The following is a 21,946-nucleotide window of genomic DNA, read 5'->3' on the forward strand; positions in this document are numbered from 1 at the left end:
TGTTTTAACTTCTGATATTATTTTTGATATTATATCGCGTGAAATAACTAGACATTTGCACTGATAACCTCTTTTGATACTACTCGTTAAATTCTATCCACCATTAAATATTTTTTAACAGTTCTAATATTATATTGCATGAAATAAGACATTTGCTTAAATAATCTCTTTTATCGCTACTCGTTAAATTCAATCTTAACATTATAAATGAGCTGTCTACTCTCATATCATATTAAAATTCTCTGTCTATCTAATCTTTTCAAAATGCCACATGGAACATAACGTGTATACAACTATACAAAAAAAACACAATAACTCCATCTATTTATAGGATCTCACTCACTTCATATTTTATTCAAATCTTCTTCTTCTTCTTCTTCTCAAAGTATATATTAAAAAAATTAAGAAAAAATTAGAAGAAACCTACTTAAAAAATCAAGAAAATGTGTGTTAATTCAACAGAATGGAGTGCTTCACGTATTCATTATTTTTCTGGGAAGAAAAAAAACCCAAAAAAATTCAGAGTTCAAGTTCATAGGCTTGCATGGTAATTTATACTACTTTTACACATAATTTAAAACAATTCATATCTTTTTTTCATCATCTCTGTCATAATTTATATGATATAGTTTTTATTTCAAGAAATAAGAAAATATTTGATCGTGATAATTTGTATGTTTTTTTAAATATATCAAATTGTTTAATTATTTTTGTGATTTATACAAACTTTTTGTATTGTTTCTAAATGCGTAAATTATTTTTCAAAAATCTTTGAGATATTAGTACGTATGTTCAAATGTAATGTCAAATTAGAGAAGTTTGCTCTCGAAATTTAAATAATATCAAATAAATTAAGATGGAATTGGTAAATATATTACTATTACTTTCGTATGAAGTGTGATTTTCTTCTTGTTTTATACGATATATATGAGTGCCGAGTTCAAAGGGTAAAAAAAATTGTCAAAAATTTCAAAATGGTATATCAAAATTTTTTTAAACCAAAACAGTAAAATCGCTCAAGCCGTCTGAAAAAGCAAAATCGCTGAAATAGCAGCGATTTATTAAATTTGCTTTTTTAAAAAAAAAATAATAATTAAATAAGTCGCTCCAAATAAGTCGCTGCTTCTGCAGCGATTTTCAAAATTGCTTTTTCCGACGGACAAACTCGCTACATCGTGAGCGATTTTGTCATTTTCGTAAAAAGAAAAATTGATATGCCCTTTTGGAATTTTTAATAAATTTTTTTACCCTTTTAACTTCAGACTCCAATATATATATATATATGTATGAATTCAATTTATATATATTGACAGTATAAAAATATTTATACTAAAAGATGATTATTCGTGAAAAGTCATATTATTTCACGAACCAATATTTCGATTCATACTAGCTCAATATAATAATATATAATATGATTTTTTTTTCAGGAGGAAGAGAAGTGAGGAAAAGGCAGCAGTAGGTAAAAATATGGAATTGAAAAATTTGAAGTTATATATGGAAAATATGAGTATATTTGAAGAAAATGAAAAATTGAGGAAAAAGGCAAATCTTCTCCATCAAGAAAATATTGCTTTATTTTCTGAATTTGAGAAGAAAATTTCTCTATTGGATCGAGTTTCCGCCACCCTTAATTTAATCAAGGACAGAGCTAGAGTTTAAGCTACGAGTTCAGTCAAATTCGTAGCACTTTGAAGATCAAAATTTGTATTGTTATCTATGGAATATGTATAAATTGTTAATTTTAAAATTTGAACGCTTAAGCTTTAAATTCTAGTTCTGTCTTCCTAAGTCGTCATGTCAATGAAGAAAACCCTGCTTCATGATCTAAATATCATGTTTACGATCCTCATCTTCCTAGAAAGTGTCTTTGTTCTACATCAATTGTATAATAAAATATATCTGGATTGTATGTACAATAAATCTATGTAATTTTTTTTTTTTACATGTTGAATTCAAATAAAAATTGCTAGTTTATATATTGTCTAGATTATATTGAACTCATTAAAAATATTGTCTGAATCATTAAAAATATGGTTACGTTCATATCGTATTCAAAACTAAATGAACAACGTTTTTATTTTAATTTATCGATCATTTTTTGTAAGCTTATAATTTTAAATTTGCCATAATGTTATTATATACCGACAATGGTAGCACTTTTATATATTATTAATGTTGTCAGTAAAATTTAATTATATTTAGTCACCTAAAATTACTTAGAAGTAATAAATCAAGACTAACTGTTAATCAAAAAGAGAACTTTCACATATAACAAATATAAAATTTATATTTGTATGTTGTAACAAAGTTTGTATAATTACGTTCCATAGCAAACATAAATATGTATAATTTGCTATACATATACAAAAAAACCAACTGTATAATTCGCTATATATATACAAAGAAACCAATAGTATAATTTGCTATACATATACAAAAGAAAGCAGTTGTATACAAATCAATTGTATTTTATAAAATAAGAAAGAGAGAATTTCTCTCACTTTCTATTGTATAATTTTAAGTGTATAGGACGAAGATATATATATTTAGAAGTGTATATACAATTTTCTCTCACTTTATAAAAATAGAAACACAATTTATACATTTCGTTTCTATTTACAAAGAGATAGAGGCGAGGATAGCGAGCGAGATCTGAAAGAGTGGCGAGCGAGATCTGGGAGAGGGAAACGAACATATATGTATGTATACAATTTTTTTCTTGTTTTATACAAACAGAAACACATTATATACATTTGTGTTTGTATAAAAGTGAGAGAGAGTGTGCGAGAGATGGAGCGAGAGAGGGAGAGTGGCGAGCGAGAGAAGGAGAGTGGCGAGTGAGAGTTTAAGGGAGAGAGATGACTGACAGATAGTCTGCTACAGTGTAAAATTAAATTAAAATATGATTATAATATTTAATTTGATTATCAGTTTGTCGTTATACATCATTTTCCCTTAAAAGAGAAAAAAAAATCCTAATAAAAAAATACTTTTCCTTTTGATAAATATTATATTAAACAATCTCGCTTAATCAAAATTCAAAATAAATATCGAATCTAAAATTCGAAAGAAAAAAAAAGTCGGCAAAAGTAAAATGGAAGAGGAAACATTTGGGACCCTCTAAATGTACTTTTAGAAAAAAGCAAAACATAATTTTCCAAATGTAATAAATTAACCTTTTGTATTTTCCCAAAAAAAAAAAAAGTTTTCAGTGAAGCTTCTTAACACGTGAGGTTAAAAAAATGTCAGTGTTGTTGCCTCCAATTTGTCTCCTTATTTTATTTTATATTTTAAAGCATAGTACAATTATATTAGGTTCATTAAAAATTTCATTTACAATATTATGAATAAAATGATAAAATTAATTTACTTATGAAGTACTATTTTGAGAATAATTCAATGGATGTAGCAAATATCTGGTGAAATAATCGAGAATTTGGTTTAACCATCAATATTTATAAATTTTGAATCTCGAGTACACGAATTCAAAAATGTACAGTGAGTTTTAGTCTAAGAACCTTAAAAGTTAAACAATACAAATTCAAAATTCTGAATCCGCTTTCTTGACCTAGCTTAGAGCTCCGGTCTACACTGGCTATAAAAACTCTTCCATTTCTTAGCATGGAGCAACGATCGTTACGTTATGTACGAGTTAGACGGAGAATCTAGTAGGGTGAAATGACTCAAAGACGATGATCACAGTTCTTTTGACTGGTTCTGTGTTGATCTGTATATCCGGAATGCTGCAAAGCACATTGTGGCATTACCAATTACTGTCAAAGCTGCTTGTAGAGCCACTACTACCTGAAAATCATGCATGGAAACGGAACGTTAAGTCATATCTCCGCGATTAGAGGTGGATTACAGGATTTGAAGTTTACGAGCTCCTGCAGTGATATCAAGTCGATACTAATGAGTCCACAGTCAAATATCTTTATAGATTTAGTAGATTTCTAAATATAAGGATCTACTGAGTTCAGTTGAACCTGTAACCAACATAGTAGATCAACCGCTGCCCATAGGGGAATGGTTTAGGGCGAATCCGCAATCATATTTTACCAAGAGAAGTTCATAAATTTCGTTCTAGATAAAGAATTGCATCTACTTACCTCAAGAGACTCCGAGTTATAAAAGAAATGCCAAGTGCAGGCACAGAGTGCTCCTCCAAGCAGGGGCACCTAAATCGGAGAAAAGAAATGGAGATAACTGCTAAATGATCAAAGAGAAGCGTGACGCGATAACTCAGCATAAGCAGTCAAACAAAAGTACATCACTTTGTTAAGAAAAAACAACATTTTCACAACTTGAAAAGCTCTAATTTTTACTGTCTTGTCACTGACTAGATAATAGTAGAACAAAAAACTCAATAATCAAAATCAACAAAATTTCGACATTTGAACTACGTTGTCCATGACATGAGAAAGGTAAGAAAGTGAAAAAAGAAACCTGAAGAGCAAGAAGTTCTAAACTTCACGGGATAGCCGCCAACAATATATATGGATTACAGTAGCACTGTGATGGGAGTGTAACCTCAACAAATTATATCACATGTACATGTTTTCCGCCACCGCTCTCTATGAAGCATTTCACAGTTGGACAGCATGTCATAAACAAGTTTAAATCGTGTATCTTGGTTGAAAATACCTGTTTCGGATTGAGGCGTAATTGTTATTGTTGCTTTTGGCTGAGGATAGTATTGAAAAACATAATAAAATAGAGGGGGAAAAAAGACTTCATACTTCTTCCTAAAAGAGTTAGTCATGAATCAATCAAGACACAACTATTTCCCGTAAGGTTTGGGATTGGTTGAATCGGGGAAATGGATTAGTGGGAGATAATCGGAATCATCAAAGAAGGAAAAAACTCACTGCAATAATAGGCTGACAGCGATAATATATTCATTTCAGCCTCTTATAATTTGTTTTCATTACTGTATGGTAGTAAAACGTTGATCGACTAATTAAGTTAACCCAATCCCAATCCATAAACAAGAATTAAATGAAGTAGACATTTAGACTATTGTCTGATCAAATGTACGAGAACACGAACTTTTAATTAACAGGAAAGACTGTTATCTACTTTTCTACTTCCAGAAGAATGCTATTTATGCATAACAGCCATTTCTATTGGACCAGATATAGGCACTGATCAGAGTTCTGCGACTCTAATATATCGCAAAGAAAGAATGTACAAATGTCACAAAGCTTGCATGTAGTTCACCATACAGAGTTTTTTTTTCTTATGATAGCAGTGTTCGGGCCAACTTGTTCACCTTGACTAATTCCATCAGGTACCGTTTACCTCCTACGAACATAGGTACCTCATAACTCTGTCCACCAAGGTTTATGCAGATTGGAAAGAAATCACAACAGTGTTTTGCCTCTGATGAGTTTTGAACCTGAGACTAGACTCGCTTTACAGATTTCACATATGTAAACAGCCAACTTATTTTTTTTCAAGTTCTCTATAGTACATACCATAGGAAGTTTTTTCCTTTGAGCAACAAAAATATTTCGAAAATTGTTCTTTCTAGAGTTTTTGAGTTCAACTGCCATTTTTAGGGAAAGACTTAAGCTTCTATCTCACTTAACAATAGGTAAATAGATATCGAGAAGGGACAATATAACATTCATCAATTAAACTGAAATTTTCAACATATTAAGAGAAGTCATTTTCAAAAAGTATTTACAGTCATGTCAAGCTCATCGACAGAAAGAAGATTCAATATTGCAAACCTAGAGCACGAAATTTTGATCAAAATATGACTTCCAAAAGCAAAAGCATCTGCACAACAAATGAATGATCACGACTAAGCAACATTACTTACCATACCCCAGGAGAGTCCCTTCCAAGATTCATAACCCGACTTTTCTCCATATTGCCAAACCAGAGCCATAGCAGTTACCCTTTCAAACAAAGTTAAAAATCATGTCATTTCATTCTGCACAAAAAAACATATGAACAAATAACACCCCGTGACAGAGTGCACTGCACATTACAATACCCCCTCTGCCCAAATTTACATAACACCCTTTCCATTTTAGGACGTCATGAAATTGGTTGATGCCATTCCATTTTCTATAAAACTTCCGTAATTTTTGATAATTCAAATTTGAGCTTTGATGTAATGTTTTAGCATCTGTTAAACTAATATTTTAACTATTACTTTAAACCAGGAATAATTTTGGACATTTTTCTGAGAAATGGAGTCTGAGGAGGGCGAGAGTGTCTGTAGCCTTATCTCTACCTTATAATGAAGTGGTAAATTCTGCCTAACAGATGGATAAATTTGAACATTTTCCCTATAAATATGCTGTGGCGAACCGTGGATGCATAGTATATGTAACAGGTTTGAACCACAATAGAGTTTGCTCAAACCTTGTATATGTATTAAGAAAAGAAAGAAGGGTCAAAAACACACCTAAAGTACTCCGATTTTTCGAGTTTCAAACCTAAACTATCATGTGTGCGAATTTCCTACCTAAACTATCACCGTTATTCATCAAAACACACCTCAACTATCAATTGTTTACTTTTCCTACCTGAACGATGATGATATTTCCTATATGAAACTCAAAAAATGGGTATATCCTAGGTGTGTTTTTGACCAATTAACTCTTAAGAAAACTCACAAAATAACTAGAAGTACTAGATTTTGAATCCAATAAATCAAATGCTTTATGGTAGCACCCAAACTCAAACTCAAACTTATAAAGTTCAAATCTTGATCAACAACAATAACATACGCAATGTAATACCACAAGTGGAGTCTGAAGAGGATGGCGTGTATGTAGCCTTACCCCTACCTTGTGAAGATAGGGAGACCGTTCCCAATGGACCCTCAATTCAAAGTTCAAATCTTGATCCACCTCATATAATAAATTCCCTCCATCTCATTTTACTTCTCCATTTTAGCAAGCCAAGAAAATCCTTTTTCCCATACCATCCTTAGTAATATTAAATAACAACATAAAGTAATAGTAGTCAAATTTAGAGTTTCAAAATGTCATGCGTCAACAAGGGTCAAGTAATACAAAACGGAGTAAGTATAATCCAAAATTAACATCTTAAAAAACACAATTTAACATCTTAAACTCTCATTAAGTCAAATATGTGAGACAAAATAGGAACAGAGAAATTACCATTCAACAATAGTGGAAACATGACTAGCCCAAGTGTGCAATGACAGAGCATTAGAAGGTTCATTGAATTGAAAAGAAGAAGAACCCATTAAACCTAACTCAGAACCAGAAGCTGAGCCCACCATTAGTGTTGTAAAAGCAAGTCCAGAAAAACCCAAAATTGCAGCAACATTTTTCAAATTACTGATAATGGGTGCTGGAAAATGAGTCTTTTTTCTTGTAAAGAAGATAAAGTTTGGATCTTTATGTGTAAAAGAGAACTGGGTTTGTTTTGGATTTGGAAGAGAATGAAGTTTTGAGAGGGATAATGAAATTGGAACTGCCATTGTTGATTGAATTGAGTCAAGTTTTTCACTTTCTTTTTTGTTTGTTTTAGATAAGAGAAAATATGAATGGAGTTTTAAATAAAATAAATTCATTGACAACTTCTGCCGTTATGAAATTGACTTATATATACATTTATCGTTATATAAATGGTTCACATATACTTCTGTCGTTACAAAATGAGCTTACATATACTCTTTATTTAACGAAAGTAAAAAATTAGTTATAAATTTATATATTTTACTTTTCTTTTTTAAAAAAAATTATTTAGGGGTATGTATAATTTTTTTATCAAAGTTCAAAGTATATTTCAATTGTTTTCATACATAAATTATTTTTTTAACTTATTTTATTATAATTATTTGAGTTTCTTATTCTTATTTTTTTCTTTCATTCCTTAGTGTAAAGAAAAAAATATTTAAAACTATTTTTTATGTCTATATTGTAATTTAATTTTTGTAGTCGAAGAAAAAAAATGGTCATCTACAATATGTTTTACAAGAATATTAGTGAAACTTTAATAAATTTGATCATCAAAAATAATAATTCTAAATTATTCATTAAAATAAAAAAAAATGTTTGACGAGAATTAATTCTACTCATATAGGATTATATTTTTTAGAAAAAAATAATAAAAATTATTATTATTATTATTTTTCGTTAGGAAAAGAGTATATGTGAGCCATTTGTTTATAAGTAGGGGTATATATCAACCACTTTTATAACAAGGGATATATCAGCTCCAAATGAAAAAGTTGAGAGGTATATCACACCCTTTTCCCTTGATTTTAAAATATAAATATTCAAAGGCAAAATATATTGACAATTTCTTAAACTTGTCAATAAATTTCATTTTGATGCTAAGAATATTGACTTATTATAGTTAATGCCTTTGAGTTCGGGAAACATGCAAAAGAAAGATACAGAGCTTATTTTCAATAAATTCTTAGCTCAAATAAAACATATTAAATATCATTATATAAAATAAATATAACAGTGAATATTAATGAAGAAAACAACAACAATAACAAAATAATACAATAACAGAAGCAATGGTAATACTAAATTTTTAAAAATTTATATTATATGAGAGTTAAAAAAGACAACACTAATTAAAAAAAAGACTAAATAACACTTGACCTACCTATAGCAAAAGAAAAATGTAGTACACATTTATTTCTACTGAAAATTACATATAGAAAATAAAATTCCACACAACATTTGGTGATGCCGTCTTTAGTTGTACCATTAGGTTCTTGACATTACAAGCACTGTTAGGACAGATAATGTGTGGATTTTTTTTTTTTGATAATCGAGAAATTTTCGAGGATCAGTCAACAGACGATTCGAAACTCGATGAATGATAATTTTTATCACTCCATAACAGTTTCTTTTTTCTTAGTCCACAGCATCACTAGTGTGAAGCCCATTAATGACATGATCACAACCTGCAAAAATGTACCAAGCAAATGTTAAAATGTGACTAAAAGTTAAAAACTGAAGAAAAAAAAATAGAATGAAAAATGAATAGGATGAGAGAACGGAAAAGGATCAAAATTGCCCCTAAACTGTACGGTTAAACACTTTTTCCTTTATCCGTATGTTTTTTTTAAAGATTCCGAACCTGAAAGGACAAAAATGCTACCTTTTGGTAACGACAGGGGCAAAAAGCATCCAAACTATTAACGGAGGGCAAAAGATTCGACTCTGATACCATATTTCAGATGAACGCATATAAAGCTATAAAATTGATAGATGACTTACTGATATAGCTGGTGGGACACTAACAAGGGGATCTTGAAAAAACTTATTGGCAAGAGCAAGGGCCAAAAGACTGCTCTGCATGCCTGCAAACGCAATTTGAAAATGACAACGTCAATCAAGTTTCAATAATATATGCATCTCGTGCACGGTGATAATATTATGTAGTCTCCAAACCTGTTTCGTATGACAGTGTTCTTTGTAGAGCTTTGACATCGGGTGCTTTGTGGAAGGCTAGGCCGGAAAGAAAATAGGCCAAGATGAAAGCTGATAAATGAAATGCAATCACTAGGAACAAAACAGACATTCCAGAAGGGGACATGAGGGAATCTATGTTAATAGCGAGTGGAGCTCCTACAGCGAGAGCAGTCACAAAAACTGACAGGGGAGGCAACAACGGCCGAATGGCATTTGAAATCTGTGGGAGGCATCTGTTGAAGCAAAACCATAAGTCATAAAGAATGAAGTTCGGATCATTGAAGGATATACATACACATAACGATATAATACCTATTCAGAAAGAGCCCACCAGCAACAGGTGCAACAACAATCTGGAGTATGTTGGAAATCATTCCCTTAACATCCACAGGCAACTTTTTCCCAATAAGCAATAAAGTTAATGTCGGGGTGATAAAAGCAGCAGTAGCTGTAGATAACGCTGTCATCACTATACTAAGAGGGGCCATTTGTGGATCGGTTAGAAAAGTAGCATAATTTGACAGCTGTGCTCCGCTAACACAAGAGGTCAACATAATCCCTGCAGCTGATACACAGATAACAAAACTTTAGTCAGCATACTATTTTCTTTCCTGAAAAAGGGGTCTGAGATTTTACCTAAGGAAGTTGGAAGACCCAATACAGACATTGCAACTGTGCCAAAAAGATACCCGAGTAGTGGCTTCAAAGCAAATTGACCGATATAACCAGCAAAAATGGCAGCAGGTTTCTTGAAAGCTTCAAGAAAGTCCTTTTCACTTGAATTGACTCCAACAGCGAACATTAAAAATCCTAATGCAGGGGCATAGTACCTAGAAACGGCAAACATCACGGTTAAAAATGAGACCATACGATGAGGTGAAAAACTAAGCAGTTTAGACTTTTTGGTATGCACTCTGCAACTATTTGTCACATAATACCTTTCTCTAACTATCCTAGATAGACAACGTGAGACCAAATCGGTGCAAATATTGAATGACAGACTTTTGCCAAGATCCAATTCTACACCTCCATCCTTTTCTAGAGGGGATAAATTGGTAAAAGAAATAGATATATCCACGGAAAACTTTCAATAAAGGAATTACTCTGACCTCTGGCACGGGTCTCTACCACACCTCCTGCTACAACTAATGCCAATTGGTTTAGTTATAGAAGCCTCAGTATACATTTATAAGGATAAATTCAAATGACCTGATCAAGCCACGATACTTTGACCAAGTCTAGCAGAGAGATATAAGTCCTCTAGAATGCAATTAATGATTTGTCCCGGCAAAATTTATACGAGTTTCTCCTTGGAATGAGTTGTTGATTCTAGTATACATGATAAGTAATCCAAACAAACAAAAGTCTGAACAAAACTCTTCTTTCAGAAAGTGATCAAATGCATACATTTTGAAATTCTTCGAATTATTAGCTTTAATAATGTGTATTACAAGACTCAAAAGTATCTTACAACTGTTAATTTATGTAGTTCAACAACATAAAGATGCCACCTAGTTCACGAATACATAGGAAATATTTTCTTCTATTCTAACTAATTTGCATAGACAGTATATAACACCTCCAAAAGTAGAACTTAAGCTCCAAATTAGAATTAAAAATGATCTTGCTTGCTTTTAACAAAATATAAATGCACTTGCTTCATGCAGTAACCAATGTTACTTAATACGTCAAACAGGGAAAATGATTACTTGTCAATTGAATTCTTTGTCTAACAGACAACAGTATCAATTAATAAGATCAAAATACAGAAACAAGCGTTATGTGTCCCTGCGAACTTCTGAAAGAGTTATCAGACCTATCGCAAAACTTTTTGCAAGGTGAAAAGTAAGATAGCATGAGATGCTAGAGGGATAGAACAAAATAGATGAGAAAATAAGCACCAATTGGATGATAGACAAACCTGTTGGTAAACCAAGTAAAAGAAGGTGGATAGATAAGAGCCAAAATTGTGCTAGCAAGAACCACATGGGGCAGAAAAGAGTTTGCTCCCTTCAAAATTGTCAAAAAGGCGTTCTCTTTTTGTTTCAAATTCTGTAATAACAAAATGTCTATTGTTAAAAAAAAACAAAACTTAAATGCAAATACTTCAAATCCAACAAATCAAATGTCGGCTTCGAAACATTCAAGGAAACAACATAACCCCCTTTTCCCTATTATGTTTCTTTTCCTTTTCAAAAATATCGAGAGGTTTAAGAATTAAAATATGAGCCAATCAACCTCTTTGATTCACAATCTCAAGGGAAAGAAGCATTGGAAACATTAGAAATGTAATCAAACCAGAGAACATTGCCCTCACATCGAAATGTCTTCAATTAGTAATAACAGTCAGTACATCAGCTTGAAATGGCTAGGAACCAAAACAAATTGCTTCCTATATCAACTACTTCTCATATCTGGAACTTTATCCACATACATAGAGAATTTTCTATTACTTTTTTCTATGTTTTATAAGGGTGATGTCTGGGAAAGCTTGCACACACCTCACACACCTCGACTATTCCACTCAGTATCTTCTACCTCTCACCAAGACAAGTATCGGATAACTCTGCTGGCTAAGGCTTAAATAAATGGGGGAAAAAATCACGTAAGGTATCTTCTAGCTCTCCCATTTTATTGTCCGCTAGACCACACCCTTGGATGCTAGAGAATTTTCTATATCAAACTCGTTTTTTTATGCAATGATAGTATTCATAGCCATACCTCTCAAAGAAAAATGGTTGTCACCAATAAATTAACAAGTCTTTCGTTGCTCGATTCCACATACAAATACAAGTCAAATTCACAAAAGCATATAATTGAACTTTGAGTAAATGGCTCCAGATGTAAAAATGGAAAACCTCAAGTGATTCAAAGTCATTAGGCCCAAGTGGATCTGAGAAACTTTCTGAGATACATCTAGTAACCAATAGTCCTGAATACCGAAAAAGATCACATTCATGAGCAAGAAAAAAGACATTATCAACTAAAACTTTGAGCAAAGTATTACAATTGAGTTTAGAAATCACTTACTTGGCAATGTGGATTGTATAGCTGATGGAAACCCCACCAATCGTACCCCTTCAAGAACCCAAATACAAATTGGACTAATTCATTAAAAGGGATAGTAGAAACACACTTGATACTGAAAAATAAAACAATCACAAAATCTGATAACTTTTCTGAGATACATCTACTAAACAACCGCTTGAATTACCACCTATATAAAAAGATCACATTCATGACCTAAATAAAGTACATTATCAACTAAACTTGAGAAGCAAAAGGATCTCAACTTTGAGTAAAATAGAACATATTGAATTTTCAGAAAAAACACCTAATTGGCAATGTGGATTTTATAGTTGAAGAAACCCTCACCAATCATACCCCTTCAAGAATCAAGGAACACAAGTACAAGTTGGACTAATATATCAAAAGGGGCAGTAGAAATAAACTTGATATTGAAGAAAGATCATAATTTTTTTTCTTTTTTTCTTTTTATACTTAAAAGTAAAGAGCACATTATCAACTGTACTTTGAGAAGCAAAAAGATTCAAAATTTGAGCAAAATAGATTACAATTGAACTAAATTTTTTTTAAAGGGGCAGTAAAAATACACTTGATATGAAAAACAACAAAAAAACCCCAATGAAATCCACAAAGTGGGGGGTCTAGGAAGGGTAGGGTGTACGTAGACCTTACCCCTACCTCTCCGAGGTAGATAGGCTGTTGCCGAAAGGCCCTTTGCTCAAGAAAATCAAAGCAGTAATCAAAAAGAAAAACATGAGAGCTAATAGCAAATAGTACAGAGCATATATGCAAGAAACCATAACATGAACAACAAGGTGCAATCACCTAAACCCAATAAACCACATATGATAATCAGAAACTCTAAACCAAAGACTAAATGAATATGCTAATACTACGACCGACACTTTATACAAAAAAAAAAAAATCTATTTTTCCTTCAACATCATACCCCTTCAAGAACCTAAGTACAGTTTGACTATTGAGAAGCAAAAAGAACTAAGTACTTTGCACGGTTGAGAAGCAAAAAGATTCAAACTTTGAGGAAAATAGATTACAATTGAGCAAAATAAAACACACCTACTTGCTGTTGTATAGATGGGGGAAACTCCTTCAAGCACAAAAGTACAAATTAGATTAATTCATCACTAATAGCATTATAAATACACTTGATACTGAAAAATATATCACAAAATCTCTTTTTTCTTTCATCAATCATACCCCCTTCAAGAACCCATTTACCGAAGTACAGTTTTACTTTGAGAAGCAAAAAGATTCAAACTTTAAGCAAAATAATACACTATTGAGGTAAAAAGAGAAAGAGGGAAGTTACAGATTTGGTTGCTCAGCAAAAAATGTCTACATCAGCTATAGATAATACACATGCTCTATACAAATATTATGGCAATTTTTTTTTTTGGGCCAGCAACTATTTATGTCAATTTCCCCAAAAAGAATAAAGATTGTATAATTAAGGGAATTCCTTTCAAGAACTCAAGTACAAGTTGAACTAATTCATTAAAAAAGGGGCAGTACAAATACACTTGATATTACAAAAAAATTCACAAAATCACTTTTTTCTTTCATCAATGATACCACATCAAGAATCCCAAATTGGACAAAACTATCAAAAGGGTAAGCATAAATACACATGAATATTGAAAAACAATCATAAAAATCTCTCCTTTTTTTTATAAATACTTGTAAGTATAAAAACAAACAAACCTGAGGAGTGGAAGCATTTCTTGGTAAAAGAAACAACTGGGTGTTGATGAAAACAAGGTAGAGATTTGTGAAGTGAAGGAGAATCAAGAATCTTGAAGCCTTGATGATTCTGCTGAAAAAGAAGAAATTTAATACTCATTTTTTATTTAAAAAAAAATTCAGTTTTTGATTTTGAGAGAAACTATAAAAAAGGAGACTTCTGTTTGTTGTTTTTTTGGGGGTTTAAATATTAGGATTCACAGGTGGTCCAATTTCTAGGGAAAATGACAAGAGTGGCCCTTTTAATTAAATGAACTATTTTGGTTATTTAGGATCCGTTTGACCATGCGATATAATATTATAATATGATATGTAATCATGATATAATATTAAAGTTTAATTTGGACATGCGATATAAAATTTTTGGTGTTAATATATTTTTTCTTATAAACATACCTAATTGTATATTCAACACTGTCAAATAAATAAAAAGTCATAAAATCGTATAATAAATTATCACAAAATTATTTTTTCTCCACTTAAGTAATTGTTTCATCAATATATTTGAGTAAAAATGAAAAACTTGTCACGGGCTCTTCAAAATTTTATTACTCAATAATCGTGAAATGTGAGTTAAAGTGACTATATGTTAGTGAGAATAATAAATTTTAAGTCGGTGAAAATAATAAATTTTAAAACGTAATAATGTGATCATAAATTTTATTTACATGTGAAATAAATGTTTAGTATATATAAATGTGGGGTTGTTTTAGCAAAATATAAACTTGTGAATAAATTTTTGTATTAAAATAACTCAAATCATGATATGGTATTCCCATATGATTCTGTATCATTGCTTTTGGAGAATATGATATCTCATCTAATGATATGGAATCATGAGATGAAATCAGCGTAAAATGACATGTCCAAATGCTGATTCCATCTCACGAATGATATCATATTGTGATATGGTATCATATGGCCAAACGCCTACTTAAATTAGTCAAAAGTTAACATTGATAGTGGGTAAAATTTACCACATCGGATATTTACACCAAACCAATACATGGATGAAATGTGTTAAATCATATTTTGTTCGTTTTATTTCATTAAATCACATAATAATGGAAATTGCTACGGGTAATACTTACCTGCACAGGGTTCTTACAACAAGTCAATACATGCATGTCATGTGTTAAAACATATTGTTAATTTTACTTCATTAAATTACATAATAATAAAAATTGAATTAAATTAATATAAACACCGTCCTTATTAACTACTCAACAAAGTTTGATTTAGTATTAAAGTTTTATTTTTTTAATAAAAAATATTTATTATGAAAAATAAGATGTTTGACTAATAGTAAAAGTGTTTTTAACTGAAAGCAGAAACAACTTGAAAAGAAGCTGAAAATTTTAGAAGTAGAAAATTATTTATTCCAAGATCAAAAAATCCCTGTAATATATACATATTTACCAATATATATCTTTTTATTTATTTATTTTTGTGATGAGTTTTTTTATACGTAATGATTTAATTTGTGAAATACTTTTTAAATTTATTTTGTCTTACATTTAATTATATATAAATTATCATGTTGATATTATATCAATACACAATCTTTTTTTTTTAGTTATCAATATATAATATTGATTGAAAATTTAAATATGCATATTTTAATTTAATAAAAATAAAAATTTAATTAAAATTTTTATTGTAGACATATAAGATAATCTTAATATTAAAAGTGTATCAATACTTGTATTTTTTCAAAATTTGACTCTCAAAAATATATATTTTTTTAAAAAGAAAATGGACAAACACAATCCACTTATCAAAAACACTTTTCAAATGAATTATTCTAACACAAATAAAAAGTATTTCTAAAAGTCAGTTACTTTTAGCCGCAATTGCAAACAGGTTCTAAGTCTTGAAAAATAGTAATTTGGAGAAAGAGTATTTAATGACGAGGAGGGTAAAACATTAAAAAACATATGTGTCTCTTCTTAATATGTCAAAAGTGACAAATAAAAATAAAAAAAATTATTTGAACAAGTGAAAAATAAAAATAAAAATTCATTTGAATAAATGACAAATAAAAATAAACGAAGGAAGTATTTATCTAAGAAATATGTTAGGTTGGACTAGATCTATAAGAAACAAGAGAGAGGAAACTTAGCTAATTTATGCTATTATATTTTTTTGTCTGTTTAAAGTGATTTTGTGTTATATATTTTAGATTGTGATAAAATATTTTTTTTTGATGTTTTTGATAATTTATTTTCCGTTGTCTTTATCAAATCTAACAAACACAAAAATTTTATATTTAACGAAAGTTTTAATGTTTGGTGAACTTAAAGGAACAATATTATTACATATTTAAAAAAATTATTTTGAACCTACTCTCAATATATGGGATCACTTTTATTATTTTCTTCAATTTAATTTTTAGATATCTATTACTACCTCTATTATAACTTATGTTTATCTTTTTCTCTACTCAATTTCTAAAAAAAAAAAATCATATATTTTTATATGAATAAAATTAAAGTTTAATTTTTTATTTTATAGAATAAAAAAAAATAGTTACTTTATAATTTATTTTAGATCATAAACTTTTTAAAAAATAGCTCATTTTTATATTTTAATATTTATTTAAATACCATCACATAAATAATTTTTTTTATTTTTTTTTGGAACAAATCTCCTAGCAACCTACAAAAATTAGACGACAAACATAAATTTATAACGACCTTGTTGGGCTATAAAAAAAAGATTTAGCCCCTTTTCACCCACCCTACCCCTACCCCCCTCATTACTTGGATGTGTGAATATACCTTTTTGCCCCTAGGATTAATTCATGTTTTAATCAAATTTATAATTCCTTGTTATTATTATTATTATAAATGTAGATGTTGTTAGCTTAAAGTGTAAAAATTGTAGATAGCATTCGAAATAATGGAGTTTATAGTCTAAATTATTAGGCACGTGAATTCATGGTTTTTTATAAGAATAATTTTAGATATATATATATTTATATTGTTAAAGTTTCAATAATTATAAATTTGCTTTTTTGGTATGATAAAGTCTGAGACGTTTGAATTTCAAGACAAATAGGGTTTGGCAATAACTTTTTTTTTAAAAAAAATCATGTGCTAAAACATATTAAAAGTTTTAATAATCATCATTTTGAATTTTAAGAACTCCTAAATTGGTCTACGATAATTTTTAAAAAATTCATGTGATTATACACATAAAAAGCTTTGATAGTCATAAATTAGTGTTTCAAGACCTCTAAATAAACAAAAAAAACAAACAAAACAACAAACAATATTGATCATGACAAAGTTAAGAAACTGTTGAATGGACCCTTTGGATTTCATGATAAATGAATTAGTTTGACGATATTTTTTAAAAATAATTCGCGTGCTTATCTACATCAAAAGTTTTCATAATTATGATTTTGCATTTCGGAATCCCAAAATTCAAAAAATAAAAGAAAATAACGTCAATCATGGCGAAGCTCAGATCTTTTGGAATGAATCTTATAAATTTCAAGTCAAATAAAGTTTGACTCTGTGTGGCCGATTTTGTTTGAGCTCAAATTTTGTGGATGTATCGGTGAAAACTTATTAAATGATACTCATTATTTTTAAAATATGAAAAAAAAAATCTTAAATTTATATGTCATGATAAAGGAATTCAGGATAATATCATATTCGTGTGTATAAGTTCATTATTTTTGAAATATGTGTCACTAACTCTGTTTGACCTCAAATATATGGGTGTATTAGCAACAAAATATTAAAAGATAAATCATTACTTTTAAAAGGCAGGTATCCTTTTCGAAGTTTATATATCACAAGACATGAAATTAAGATTTCTTAAATTTCGTGTATATTAATGTGTGTATTTTATTAGCGTTCAAGAAAAGACTCATTCATATCATTATTTTTTAGTAGTGGTTTTACAAAACCATTTTTGACACGTGGTAAATTGTAATTTGGTCACGTAATCAATTTTTTAAATAAAAAAATCATAATTTTGAAAAAAAAATTGAATTAATTTTTTTTTTTATTTTTTTAACTTAAATAATTGATGATAATTGGCCACGTCATCAACTTTTTAATTGAAAAAAATCAAAATTCTGAATAAAAATTGAACTATTTTTTTTTATTATTAAAAAATTGATGACGTGGTCGAATTATAATTGGTCACATGTAAAAATGATTTTGCAAAACCATTGTTAAAAAATAATGGTATAAATGAGTCTTTTTTCTTTAAAAGTAATGGCATAAATGAACCAAACTTTTAAGTGATAGCATAAATGAGCCTTTTCTGAAAGTTCAATGACATATTTAAGCATTTTCCCAATAAAAAAAATAACTACACCACACCAAAAGTTTGGATAATCATGATTTGGCGTTTTGGGACCCCAAAACTCAAAACATAAAATAAAAAAATCATGGCGAAACTCAGACCTTTTGGAATGGACATTACAATTTTCAAGTCAAATAGAGTTATACTGATTTTGTTTGAGCTCAAATTTTGTGGATCTATTGATGAAGACTTATTTAATGTTATTCATTGTTTTTGAACGATGAAAAGTTTCCCTCCCCTGAGTTTATATGTCATAAAAAGGAATTCATGATTATATCATATTTTTGTGCGTATAAATTCATTATTTTTCGAAATATGTATCGCTAACTCTGTTTCAACTCAAATTTATGGGTCCATTAGTGACAAACTATTAAAAGATAAATCATTACTTTTAAAAGATAGGTATCAATTTTTTCGAAAGTTTATGTATCACAAGATATGAAATTAGAATTATCCCAAATTTCGCGTATATTAATCTGTGAATTTTCTGAAATATGTGTATTGGAGGTTGACCCTAGTGAGGTTCTTAGAAAATTTGATGGACACTTAACTAAGTAAATAACAAGTTGCTCAATTGATAATTTTTTAAAGACTTTATTATTTTGATGGACACTTAACTAAGTAAAAATAACATGTTGCTCAATTGATAATTTTTTAAAGACTTTATTATTTTACGTCAATAATAACAGATCCACATGGAACCTTAGTTAAGTAAATAACATGTTGCTCAATTGATAATTTTAAAGACTTTATTATTTTATGTCAATAATAACAGATCCACATGGAACATAATTTAGTGGATTTTTTTTGTTTTGGCAAGGAATAACGTTGCGCTACAACTTTATAGAGTCCGAAATTTAAAGGGTATAAAATATAATAAAAATTTTAAAATGGTATATAAAATTTTATATTAAACAAAATGACAAAATCGCTGGAACAACAGTGATTTCCTCCACCGAAAAAAACAAAATTGCTGCAGTAAATGTGATTTTGTTAAAAAAAAAATCCAAATCGCTACCTAGGCAGCAATTTTCATTTTTTTTTAATAGAAAATCGCTGCTAATTTTTAATTTAAAAAAATGAAATCGCTGCACATGCAACGATTTTCCAATTTTTTTTAAAAATTTAATAAACCACCGATTTTCAATTTGTTATTTTATTTTTTTAGAAAAAAGTTAGTTTGTAAATAGACAATCTCTCATCTGCATTTAGAAAATAAAAATATTTTAAAAAAAATCTATAATAAAATAAAGAATATGAAGAAGGTATTAAACTCACCAATGAAGCTAATGATCGGTGATGAAAAAATATGAAGATTAATATTATATGACATTGTGGAAATATAAATAAAAGAGGTTAAAAAGTTAGAATTCTATTTGAACTCAAACATCATTTAAATTTAAATTCAATATAATATCGTTTCTTTTAGAAAGAAAATATTTTTGTTACTTTACTTATTCTTAATTTTTTTAAAACAATGCATATTTCTTATAAGCTATATATTTGAATTTCAAAAAAGTATTTGAAAATCAATAAAATTTGTTTTTCCTACGATTTTCTTATTTATTTTTTTAAAAAAATGAAAATCGCTGCCTAATTTTTTTTTCTTTTTTATTTAAAATGGAAATCGTTGCCTAGGAAGCGATTTTCTAAATATATATTTTTTAAAATCGCTGCCTAGTTAGCGAGTTGATTTTTTTTTTATAAAAAATCGCATATTGCAAAATCGTTGCAGTAGCAGCGATTTTGCTTTTTCGGTGGAGAAAATCGTTGTTGTTCCAGCGATTTTATCGTTTTGGTTAAAATAAAATTTTATATACCATTTTGAAATTTTTATTAATATTTTATATCCTTTAGGCTCCGGACTCCAACTTTATCTATTAAAAAAAGACACAAGATCTTAATTAAAGGCAAGTCATGTTCATTTTAGGGAAAACAAATAAGTGAAGTCTTAGTCTTTTTTTTCAAGCATAAAGAATTTACAATATTTAAATTTGATCTTAGTCGCAAGTAATTAACCACTTCAATTTTGAGAACGGATAATTAGACACATCAATTCGTTTTCACTTTCTTAGTTGAATACTCCAACTTACAGAATGATCATCTAGACACTCCAAAATTGTTGTGTCATGTCGGTGTTCATGAGATATAGTGGAGACGATCGAGTTGAGTATTTACTTGATGGTTGACAAAGTTGAGACATCTAGACGTACACCCTCAAAGTTTGAACTCTTATTTGTCAAATTGAGCCCAAATTTGAATTTCTATTATACCTCTTGATATCAACATTAATGGGCCATTCGAAGAACCATCAATAGGGTGTGGAAGCGTTTTACCTCTCTTAGTAAGTCTATCAGCCCTGAGAGCACATATGCTTTATAGGTAAATTTCCCTAATAACCACTTTTCAACCCTCTCTTACACAAAAAAAACATTTAAATTGTTGTTTTAAGGCCCCCCTTATCGTGATGATCACTAAAAATCGAGAGGAAATAAAAAAATTTGTTGACTCTTTGTCCAAAAACTCTCTATATGGTATCAGAGCCAGGTCCATTTCCGTTTTGATTTCGATCGACGCTTTAGTTGTGCCTTTGGACGTGAAGGGGATGTTAGAGTGGGTTAAAGTCTCACATTGGTTGTTATAGTCTGTTTATATGGACTTATGCAATCCTCTGCTCATGAGCTAGCTCTTGGGGTTGAGTTAGACTTAAGTGTCTTATCTTTACACAACTTAACTAACATGAATAGTATTAGCCAATGGCGGAGTCAGAAATTTCACGAAAGATGTCCAAGTGCTAAAATGAACCTGCTCTTCTAAAAAAGTGATTTTTTTTTCTACTACTGAGATTTGAACACCACCTTAAGTTTGCATGTCTTTACTCTTTCAAAGAGTCCGAAATCACTAGGCTACATCATATTGTTACGTCAAGGTGTTCAAAATATGTTATTTAGCCACATTGTTTGTCATTTTACTTGTATATATAGTATAATTTTCCGACGAAGGGTGTCCAATGACATAAGGGTGGCTACGCCACTGGTATTAGCAAGGTACCCACTCTGTATTCCATTCGTGGGATTACACTGGATATGTTGTTGTAATAGTTTTAGCAATAAAATGTTGATATATATAGATAAGCAAGTTTGCCAAAGCTAACTAAGAATCTTTTTAAGTTGTCAAAGGAAACAGTCACCATTCATCAAAATGTCAATACAATATGTTAAACTTGCAGTTTTACAACAACAAAGTACTTAATCATACAAGTTGTCAATGAATTCTCATATAGGTTGCTGCATTCAAGTTCTCAAAAAGGTCACTTGAGCTAAGGGTCTATCGTATTCTTCCTCTCTACCTCCACAAGGTAAGGCTGCGTACACACCAGCCTCCTCAGACACCACTTATGGGATTAT

General features: G+C 29.8%; 2 protein-coding genes and 1 long non-coding RNA gene across 7 annotated transcripts; 1 reads left to right on the forward strand and 2 right to left on the reverse strand.

Annotated features, from left to right (window-relative positions):
- The first annotated feature begins 214 nt into the window (after window positions 1–214).
- LOC101244019 (uncharacterized) lies at window positions 215–1,988 on the forward strand. The gene is made up of 2 exons (XR_742591.3): window positions 215–547; window positions 1,431–1,988. It is a non-coding gene; the product is annotated as an uncharacterized lncRNA (long non-coding RNA).
- Window positions 1,989–3,438: 1,450 nt separating this feature from the next.
- Window positions 3,439–7,562, reverse strand: LOC101244306 (uncharacterized). 2 transcript variants are annotated; one of them, XR_011211068.1, is made up of 5 exons: window positions 7,146–7,562; window positions 5,831–5,909; window positions 4,450–4,647; window positions 4,113–4,181; window positions 3,439–3,807 (listed from the first exon to the last, which is right to left on the reverse strand). XR_011211068.1 is itself a non-coding variant. In XM_004244537.5 (4 exons), exons 1-4 carry the CDS (start codon window positions 7,469–7,471, stop codon window positions 3,700–3,702), a joined length of 582 nt encoding a protein of 193 aa, XP_004244585.1. In that variant the 5' UTR covers window positions 7,472–7,562; the 3' UTR covers window positions 3,439–3,699. The 2 variants fall into 2 exon arrangements, 1 of the variants encoding a protein (XP_004244585.1); XM_004244537.5 differs by lacking the exon at window positions 4,450–4,647.
- A 963-nt stretch (window positions 7,563–8,525) lies between these two features.
- LOC101244790 (probable sodium/metabolite cotransporter BASS6, chloroplastic) lies at window positions 8,526–14,380 on the reverse strand. 4 transcript variants are annotated; one of them, XM_069287739.1, is made up of 10 exons: window positions 13,674–13,732; window positions 13,533–13,563; window positions 12,459–12,506; window positions 12,287–12,360; window positions 11,350–11,480; window positions 10,065–10,258; window positions 9,741–9,993; window positions 9,408–9,661; window positions 9,234–9,316; window positions 8,526–8,917 (listed from the first exon to the last, which is right to left on the reverse strand). In XM_069287739.1, exons 6-10 carry the CDS (start codon window positions 10,228–10,230, stop codon window positions 8,843–8,845), a joined length of 831 nt encoding a protein of 276 aa, XP_069143840.1. In that variant the 5' UTR covers window positions 10,231–10,258; window positions 11,350–11,480; window positions 12,287–12,360; window positions 12,459–12,506; window positions 13,533–13,563; window positions 13,674–13,732; the 3' UTR covers window positions 8,526–8,842. The 4 variants fall into 4 exon arrangements, with proteins under 4 accessions (XP_069143840.1, XP_004244587.1, XP_069143838.1 ...); XM_004244539.5 differs by lacking the exons at window positions 13,533–13,563; window positions 13,674–13,732 and adding an exon at window positions 14,178–14,380; XM_069287737.1 differs by having other exon boundaries at window positions 13,537–13,818.
- Between the last annotated feature and the right edge of the window lie 7,566 nt (window positions 14,381–21,946).

Source organism: Solanum lycopersicum, chromosome 8 (assembly GCF_036512215.1).
Source record: "Solanum lycopersicum chromosome 8, SLM_r2.1".
NCBI classification, from domain to species: domain Eukaryota; kingdom Viridiplantae; phylum Streptophyta; class Magnoliopsida; order Solanales; family Solanaceae; genus Solanum; species Solanum lycopersicum.

Excerpts from the sequence above, each read along its gene's own strand:
- LOC101244306 (XM_004244537.5), bottom strand. The coding sequence starts at position 7,471 with ATGGCAGTTCCAATTTCATTATCCCTCTCAAAACTTCATTCTCTTCCA. Across the intron at positions 5,910-7,145 it reads GTTTCCACTATTGTTGAATG|GGTAACTGCTATGGCTCTGG; the intron begins GTAATTTCTCTG and ends TTTGTTTGAAAG. Across the intron at positions 4,182-5,830 it reads AGGGACTCTCCTGGGGTATG|GTGCCCCTGCTTGGAGGAGC; the intron begins GTAAGTAATGTT and ends TCTCCGATTTAG.
- LOC101244790 (XM_004244539.5), bottom strand. The coding sequence starts at position 14,316 with ATGAGTATTAAATTTCTTCTTTTTCAGCAGAATCATCAAGGCTTCAAG. Across the intron at positions 12,507-14,177 it reads GAAATGCTTCCACTCCTCAG|GGGTACGATTGGTGGGGTTT; the intron begins GTTTGTTTGTTT and ends GGGTTCTTGAAG. Across the intron at positions 9,317-9,407 it reads AACACTGTCATACGAAACAG|GCATGCAGAGCAGTCTTTTG; the intron begins GTTTGGAGACTA and ends TTGCGTTTGCAG.